The sequence below is a fragment of the Cetorhinus maximus genome, chromosome 12, assembly GCF_964194155.1.
Source record: "Cetorhinus maximus chromosome 12, sCetMax3.hap1.1, whole genome shotgun sequence".
Taxonomy (NCBI): Eukaryota; Metazoa; Chordata; class Chondrichthyes; order Lamniformes; family Cetorhinidae; genus Cetorhinus; species Cetorhinus maximus.
The window spans coordinates 112,283,942-112,292,853 of record NC_135890.1 but is presented as its reverse complement, the minus strand read 5'-3'; the positions used below and the strand labels follow the sequence as shown (position 1 = coordinate 112,292,853).

The 8,912-nt window shown below is 43.6% G+C and overlaps 1 protein-coding gene across 1 annotated transcript; it reads right to left on the bottom strand.

Moving 5' to 3' along the window:
• Positions 1–512: 512 nt before the first annotated feature.
• On the bottom strand, positions 513–7,939 carry LOC144687880 (beta-crystallin B1-like). The gene is made up of 6 exons (XM_078554446.1): positions 7,886–7,939; positions 7,030–7,232; positions 4,436–4,554; positions 3,066–3,198; positions 1,618–1,760; positions 513–880 (listed from the first exon to the last, which is right to left on the bottom strand). Exons 2-6 carry the CDS (start codon positions 7,144–7,146, stop codon positions 709–711), a joined length of 684 nt encoding a protein of 227 aa, XP_078410572.1. The 5' UTR covers positions 7,147–7,232; positions 7,886–7,939; the 3' UTR covers positions 513–708.
• Between the last annotated feature and the right edge of the window lie 973 nt (positions 7,940–8,912).

Below are 8,912 nucleotides of genomic sequence, written 5' to 3'. Positions count from 1 at the left end.
TTTCAGTATGGTCAACTACCTTGTCAACACTCACTGTGGTGCTTATAAGTGAAGGATGGCCATGTGAGCTGGCCGGACTCGTGGAACACAGGAGCACAGCCTCAGGGTAAGGGGCAATCATTTAGGACTGAGGAGAGGTTTCTTCACTCTGAGTGTCGTGAATCATTGGAATTCTTTACCGCAGAGGACTGTGGGTTCTCCATTGTTGAGTATTTTCAAGGCAGAAATCGGTAGATTTTTGATCCCTCAGGGATCAAATCAAGGGACACGGGGAGTGTGCAGGAACGTGGGGTTGAGGTAGAAGGTCAATCATGACCGTATTGAATGGTGCAGCAGGCTTGAGGGGGAAAATGGTCTCCTCCTGCTCCTATTTCTTATGTTTTTTTTATGTTCTTTTGAACCTGATCACAGCAGGTGTCCACATCTTCAGGACAGGAGGGGAGAAAACTAAAGGAAAGATATCCCCTCAGGAAATGCTCAACCGTATTATGAACCAGACTGAGACGCTAGCATTCATCCAATTTCTTTATTCGCATCATAAAGTATATTTTGGATTCTGAAAAATCTGCTTTACATTGTAAAGTGCAGAGAAATGAGCTGACCAGAATGGGTTAAAAATAATTATTGGAGCCTTCAACATAAATGATTCCATCAAATAAATGAGCTGCATCAGCTTCTCCATCAGCTTGCGGAGCTGTGAGTGTTTCCTCACTTAGTAACCAACTGGAAGCAGCCTTTCTGATGCCACTGCATGTCTCTGAGGCGACGAATGGACTGCATCTGGGGCTGCTGGGCACACCAATCATTCCAGTGTTTGTAATCTCCCATCTCAAACAAGTACTGGTATCCTCTGTATCCAGGATATTGGTAACCAACCCACCTGCAACAAGGAGCGATACAATCGTCATGGTTCAGATACCAGTTGCGCCACCAAATCCCTACCCCCCTCAGCGGATCCAATATTTCACTGAAGTTACAGTGCATCCTATTCCCCCCACCCCCCCCCAACTCCCAATCGCCACCCTCAGAGCAATAGCAGGTAAACCTACTGCCCAGTTTAAAGCAATGTGGCACTAGTCAGTCAGAAAGGCCTTGGGCATGATTTCCAGTTATTGTCGATTGATGAGGGCAAGATCGTTCTTGAGTGTGATGTGCTGGCCAGAGCCATGTGGCCCACCCACACTCATTGCTCTGTCAGGAAGACCAGCCAATTGGTGGGCAGCTAGTAATCATGGAACTGCACCCCAATCCCTGTCGGGAGAGAAATGAAAACTGGGTAAGGGAAGACAATCCCCAATCAGACCCAACTCTAAATTGCACTTGAGTTCCAGGGTATGACGACTGCTTTTCTTGCTTGTTTTAAATTAAATGACGTAAATTCTCTAGTCATCTTTTCCACCTTCCAGTGCTTTTCTTCATCACCTTGAGGCTCAAGTTTGGGAACGTAGCCAAACAGAGCTGCAAATCTTTTTCAATCTGCTAGTAATCCTTCTTCAGAGAAATGCCATTCAACCACTGTCTCTAGGTATGATACACAAGGACGTGCTACCTTTTCTCTCTACCGTGTTTGCACTCATTACATGAGTCGCCTGTGGCATTTGTACAAGTGTTACTCACGTGCCACTGGGAACCTTCACACTGCCCACACGGTCACAGAATCCATAAGCCCACAGGCTGGGAATATCATCCTCAGTGATCTCCATCTTATTGCCTTGGAATTCAGCAAGTTCGAACAGGGAGATTTTGTGTTCCTGGTTGTCCTGTTTAGTGGTTTTAAAAAAAGCTATTAGACAATTTGTTAAAATCAACTTTCCTTTTTATTGTAGTTACTTCATTATTTGGGAGTGTAGATCGAATGTTAATTGAACAAAAATTCTCATCCGTGAGAATTTTTTTGAAAATCGCAGTAAAGCACAGGACATCACCAATGGTGAAAAGAGTAGGGAAGTTGAGATAGTTATTATATTGCAACAAGCTTGAGTTTTAAAAGTAGATTATGAGACTAAGGGAGAATTGTGGGAAGTAAGGAATTCCAAAGCTTTGATATCCCTGAATAGTCCAGGACATTGCGATGACTCTTGATTTAAGAGGCATTGTGGATGCCAGGACGAAGAAAAGACTTGCACTTTTCATGACCAGCAGATGTCTCAAAGCGTTTTATAGCCAATTAAGTATTTTTAGAGGAGACGCGGTGGCCAATTTGCACACGGCAAGCCCCCACACACAGCCATGTGATCGTGATCAGATAATCTCTTTTTTGTGATGTGGATTGAGGGATAAATATTGGTCAGGACACCAGGGATGACCACCCCTCCCCACTTGCTTTCCAGATAGTGCTGTGAGGTCGTTTAACATCCATCCAAGAAGCCAGGCGGAGCCTTGGTTTAACATCTCGTCCATCTCATCAAGGGTTTGTAAGATGGAATATTCGAAGTTTAAGAGAAGCAAAAGACAAAAGCAATGGCCATTAATAAAGAAAAGTTAAGGATGAGAAAGAGGCTAAAGTGTGGAGGTGAGGGAGGAAACCTATCAAATGACAACTTTTTTGCTGTATTCAGCCGAGGGTTGCGAGATATGTATTCAAACATCCTCCCTAAATGTTGGCGCAGAACTTAAGTCTTGAACTAGCATCAACGTTATGGAGAGCGAAGGGTTAATGGCAAAAAGGGATGATTGCAATGAAACTATCTTTTACATATGATTGAAGAGTTTAAATTCTCTAGCCATCTTTTCCAGGTTCCAACTCCTGTCGCCAGGGCGCCTCTTCATCACCTTGAAGCTGCAGTTTGGAACTATGGACAAGCAGAGCCACAAATCTTCAATTTGCTAGTAATGCCTCTCTATGGAAAAGCCATTCAACAACTGTCTCTATGTAATGGTACACAAGGGCAAGCTATCTTTTCTCCATGGCGTTTGCACTCATTAAATGAACTGTCTGTGGCATTTGCCCTGGCGTTACTCACGTGCTAATGGGAGCCGCCACACTGCTCACACGGTCACAGAACCCATAAATTATGTTTTGGCCTAAAGTCACCAATTTTTTCAGCCAGGTCTGACTAACTTACCATGCAGACTGGACGGAAGGACATGAAGCGGTCACTCCTGTAGCTGTTGGACCAGGAATCCCAGCGTGGATACTCTCCCTTCTCCAAGATGAACATCTCTCCACGGAAATTAGCTTGTTCAAAAGCGACCCAGCTAGGAGACAAAGCAGCATTAAATCAGGACGGGAAAGAAAAGGTCAACGTTTCTAAGAAGCAGCATTTCATTTTATTGATATTTCCTGAAGTTTTCCCCAGCTGTCCTGTATCAAAGTGACAGATGATAGCGGCAGAGGCAAATGGGCTGAGTTTTCCCTGTGGGCTTCTGAATCGCTTCATCAAGCTCAGATGTAGGTCAGAGGCCCACACTGTGTGGGAAAGCAGTCACTCGTGGTGATTTTCCCAGGATGGCCAATTAATGGGCCAGAAGGAGGACTCCAAATCCGACTAAAGATTTCAGGTAGCCTCTTGAAGCTGCACGGCCAATCAGAAGCCTTCCAGTTTGAAAGGAGCAGTAGGATACCATGGCAGGTAAGTGAGGGAGAGAGTGCTTCAAAATGGAGACTGCTTCTCTCCAACTTTTTTAAAGTTTAAAATCAAAATGGATTTTGCAGCTGGGCTGACCACTGTGGGGTGTTGGGGGGTGGGGGGAATCCTCTACAGGGCAGCCTGCAGCTCATGCTGCACCCGGGCAAGAAAGAAGAGTCTCCAGGTCTTTTTGGCGTGCTAGCCCCCTGGTCTGCCACCAAGAGGCCATCTCCAGGCAGTTGAACTGGCCCCCACCACCAGCAGGATCCCCAGCCTCTGTGAATTACACTCTTCTGAGATTTTGAGAAGTTTCTACATTCAGTATCTGGCTTCTGTTGGAGCTCTTTCATACACAACAATTAAGTAAGGGTTTGAGTGTGTGCCTTTTCACTCTGAGGGGCTGCATATTGAGACTGCAAAGTGCAATTCCATTGAACTCCATTCCTCCACTGAGCCGTACTTTAATAAGCAACAGGCTGATGTGGTAACAATCCTAGAGCTGTACCTGTTGGGTTTGGGAGTTCAGGCGAAACGCATCTCAAGGTCACAACTGCTTGGCCACAAGTGGGCGTCCCATCTCCTCTGGTCACTGCTCTAGCAGTGTTTCGTTCTTTTGAAGGTACATACGAACATATGAATTAGGAGACAGGAGTAGGCCACTCGGCCCCTTGAGCCTGCTCCGCCATTCAATAAGATGGTGGCTGATCTGTTTGTGGCCTCAACTCCACATACCCCCAATAACTTTTCACCCCCTTGCTTATCAAGAATCTATCGATATCTGCCTTAAAAATGTTCAAAGCCTCTGCTTCCATCGCCTTTTGAGGAAGAGAGTTCCAAAGATTTACGACTCTCTGAGAGAAACTTACGGTCCACAGTCCACGCGAACACTGCCCACTTTATCGAAGTTGCGGTCGCACAGGTTTATGCACTCAGTGGAAAACTCCAAGAATTTTCCCTGGAAGTTCTCCTGTTCATAAATGAAGATCTGCAGCAAAGGAAGAAGACAGTCAGGCATCAAGAATCCGATTAGTCTGTGTTTTGGAGACTGACCTTGGTCTTCCCATCAGTCTTATTTTGATGCTTCTATCTTTTCGTGTGCCCAGAGTTACTATTGGCAGTATGCAAAGTTATTTCCTTTTTTTTTTGCTACTGCTCTGCAATTTGTACAATGAGAACACACAATTTATTTTAAGAAGCATGTTAGGGGCTCACGTGGTTCATTTGATGCTGACCTATTTTCTTAGATTGTGGGTTCAAATCCAATCAGATTGAGCAGATGAAAGTTCCTCTGTTCCTACATTTTTCCAATGTCAATCTGGTAGCCAAGGACCATTTGTACACAACTGCCCTTGATACAGCACCAACTTGATAATCTCACTCAGAGCGATGTGACAGAAGGTGCTCACCTGAGGTTGTCGTCAGTGGAATGGAGTTGAGTGAACTTTACTACACATCAGACTGTGCTATACCTGAGCTGGGGACGCTAGTTGCTGATATTGGGGGCTGGATTTTCAATCAATGTTGGGGCAGGTGGGTTGGTGGGTGGCGAGGTAGGTTGCAGGCGTGCTCTGAAAACAGGGCATTTGGATAGCCTGTCAATCTTCCAACGCCTCCGTGGCACATTGGAATTTTTAAAGGCAGAGTCGGTGGGTGGGGGGGGTTGGAGTGGAGCGGTGCGGTAGATAACAACCCACACACCTCCAATTAAGTTTCAGTTCAGCTCATTGAAGAGTTTGTTAACAGGATAGAGAGGAACGGAATCAAATTTTCAATGTTAACAACAGGAAGAGTGAACAATCGGGGACACATTAGTACACAGTTGTCAGGAGCACAGCAGGGAGTAGCTGTGTTTCATCATTGTAGCTGCCGATGGAAAGTCTTACATAAAAAAGGAATACTCAAACCGAGGCTCTCTTGTAGTGGCACAAAGTTGCCATCTCTTGAGCAGAGAGGTTTGACTGCTCAAGCAGTGAGCGTTTGGGCACTTGTGTGGACCATGAGGCTGCTGGTCCTCTAGCTCCCCTGCCTTTTCCATTCATCCAGGCAACGGCAGGCCCAGGTTTACTTTTCAGAGTTGCCCTCCTCCCACCTCCAGGCTGCTCCTAGTGCCACTTATTAGGCACCAAACTTACCTCTGGGTCAATTAGAGCCTTTCCCTTTGAAAATCTCATGGCATCATTGATGCTGACATGGCGTTGGTCCGAGACCTGGAAATGATCTGACCTCCGGGTTCCCAACCCCGGAGTGAACATCCACTATGGGTGCCCCAAGTAACAAAACGTGCGGAGCTGAACTTCCCCTACCTAAATGAGCCCAAAATTTAGCTAAATAAAACTCCACCCACCAGGAATTTCTACAGGAGTTCTTTGGTATGGGCGAGATCAGTAGATCCCTCCAGGAAACAGCATAAGTGGTTATATAAGAAAGCTGTTTACACTGTTTCTCCAGGATTTCCAACAAATTGCCTTCAGGAGATTGAGAGAACTTTGTGGAAATTCAGGGCCTTACCACCAGGTTCATAAACACTAACAAAACAGGATACATAATATTTCATATCATATTATTTTGTTTGCAAGATTTCCATCTACTTGCACACTCAAGGAATTTCTTGTGGACTATAATGTTGTACAGTAGAAAGCTACTTCACACAAAGTCAGGTTTCACTATAAACCTTCACTGTACACTGAAGCTGGAGGATTTACAGGTCACTTCTATTATCTGTTTCTTTGCGTAACTATAATTGTGTGTCTTCCTCTTCCCACAGGCATAGAATCAAAGAAGCATTTTAGACTTGATGGCAAACTAACACCAGGGGTGATGGTCACACTGAGGTATTTTAACGTGCTCATCACCAGTAGTGACAAAGCCATTGTTTGAGATTTCCAACCTTAGGGTTTAAAAAATTAGTTGAGATGTCTCCAACTGCAAATCTAGGTGTTGCAATGGTAGCTTTGTAGATCCAGTGCAAGTGATCAGGAACCAGGGCTAACAACTAAGAAAATCCCAAGTGGAAAGGATTTAAGAGGAAGAGTTAAGGAAATTGGGTTTGCTCTTTGGAAAAGAGGAAAATTTGAAGTGAACTAATTTAATGTTTCAAGATTACGAAGGAGACTCATTCAGTAGGTTGAGGTAAATTGATTAGTGATAAAGGATTCAAATACCAGGAGACATACACCACACAGGAACACAAGAATTAGGAGCTGGAGTAGGAGACTTTTCTTTTAGGAATACACTTGTCTAGCAAATTATTAGGAAAATCAATTAAAATGTATTCAACAGATAATTACATATGTGAATGGAGATAGAATGTGATTCAGGGATATAGTACCAAGGAATTAAATTGGATTAAAGAGGAATGAGTTTGTTGGATCCAGTGGCCTTTCTCAGCTCCCAAAATTTCTTGTTTTTGGCCATGATGGGGACCTAACCCATCAAACGCCTAAGGCACAGTTACACTTACCTTGAAGTTGCCTACTCCAGGTTCTTTGGTCTTAAGGCTCTTGGAGGCAGGAGCAGGGGTTGCACCGGCAGCAGGGGTGCCCTTTTCCTGAGTGGTGCTCTTCGTAGTCTGAGACATTCTGTATCGTCAAGTATGATGTGCAGTTGAGAACAAGAGAGGGGAAAGATGCCCGTTCGAAGTTCCGCCACAGCAAAAGACACAAGCTAAATTAAAATAACAAATAAGTACCCTTATGTCTGAAACAGGTGACTTATCAAACCACCAATTTACAAAACTGAATTGAAATTAGCAAATCCTGGAAATTCCATTCCCAATTGGCAAAATATTTGTCTAATTTATAATCAGCAAAACAGATCCTTGAATAAGTATTTCTGAAAAATGTTCTATTCAAACTACTAGTAGCAAAAAAAAACTCACTCTTTTTCTGTTCTCTATGTTCTCACCATCTCTCATCCCTATTTCCTCCAATTAGCATTTCTCAACTTGTTCCCTGAGAATGCCTAATCTCTAAATAATATGTAAAAACTGAACTACCCTTTGCATCACTCATAAACCTTCGCTCGTATAGTCTATAGGATTTTAAAACACAAAGCTGATGTGATCTAAGCACTATCCAATTCATCTTACCTTCTCTCCTACTCTTTTCAACTATGCACTGTACTGAGCAATTTATCCTTCACCTAGGTTTCTCTCGATCAAGCTTTATTTTAATATTTGGTCTGTAACCCTCCTTGTTCAATTTGCACTTCAGGCCTCCCTCATTAATGATGCTCCTTCTATCCTGTTTTCCCTCATACATTCTCTCCTTTTCTTTTGCTCCCCTTTTTCTCTCTTTCTGTCCCTCCGTCTCTCTTACCTGCGGATCACTGGTAGAACTTGATGTCTGACTGACAATCGGGGCTGAATTTATACTCTGGCAAGTACAGCCCTCAAACTAATGCAGACAATAGATATGACAGCTCATCAGAGTTTGCTATCCAAACTTAGTGGTCATCACATATTGCAGCAAAGTATTTTCCCATGCATTGAGGTGGAATAAACCCAATTCACTATCAGCTGAAGCAAGCACGTTGCTTTGTTTGAAAGTGATTTACATGTTGCCTGACACCACACAAAAAGGTAAAAACAACTGACAAGTGAATTTTGTTCATCAAATAACAATACGGAAACAACACACATCGACATATGTTGATCTCTAAACTATACAGTGTCAGCTGTAGCTCAGCGGGTAACACTTGCACCTCTGTCAGAAAATTGTGGATTCAAGTCCCGCTCCAGAGACTTGAGTACAAAATCTAGCTTGCACTGTAGTGCAGTTCTGAGGGAGTGCTGCCCTGTCAGAGGTGGCATCTTTCGGATGAGACGTTCAACTAAGATCATGTTTACTCTGACAGGCCAACATAAAAGATCCCATGTGGCAGTCTTTTGAGGAAGAGCAGGTTAGTTCTCTCTGGTGTCCTGAGCAATATTTATCATTCATCCATCATTGCTAAAACAGATAATCTGGTCATTATCACATTGCTGTCAGTCGGAGCTTGCTGTGTATAAATTGGCTGCCTCATTTCCTACAACACACAGTGACTCCATTTCAAAAAGTCTTAATTATCTGGAAAGCATGCCGGGACATCTTGAGGTTGTGAAAGGTGTTATATAAATGCAAGCTTTTCTTTCCTACGCCAATTTATTTTTAAATTGAGGAACACATTGAGGGACAGAGGCCCATCACAGAGGAACAAAGATGAGACAACACGAGGCTTGGATTTTAAAACCTATTAGATTGTAGGAGAAAGGGAAAGCTGAGGAAAGAAAGGAATTCAACAGATCAGAAATTCAGGAAAAAGATGAACTTGAGTATAGGAGATGGCACAATACTGAATTCCAAC

Bases quoted from the DNA above. Each gene is read 5' to 3' on its own strand.
- LOC144687880 (XM_078554446.1), bottom strand. From the start codon at position 7,146: ATGTCTCAGACTACGAAGAGCACCACTCAGGAAAAGGGCACCCCTGCT. The intron at 4,555-7,029 runs GTAAGTGTAACT...CCTTTGCTGCAG, and splicing joins CTGGAGTAGGCAACTTCAAG to ATCTTCATTTATGAACAGGA. The intron at 1,761-3,065 runs GTAAGTTAGTCA...ACCACTAAACAG, and splicing joins CCTTCCGTCCAGTCTGCATG to GACAACCAGGAACACAAAAT.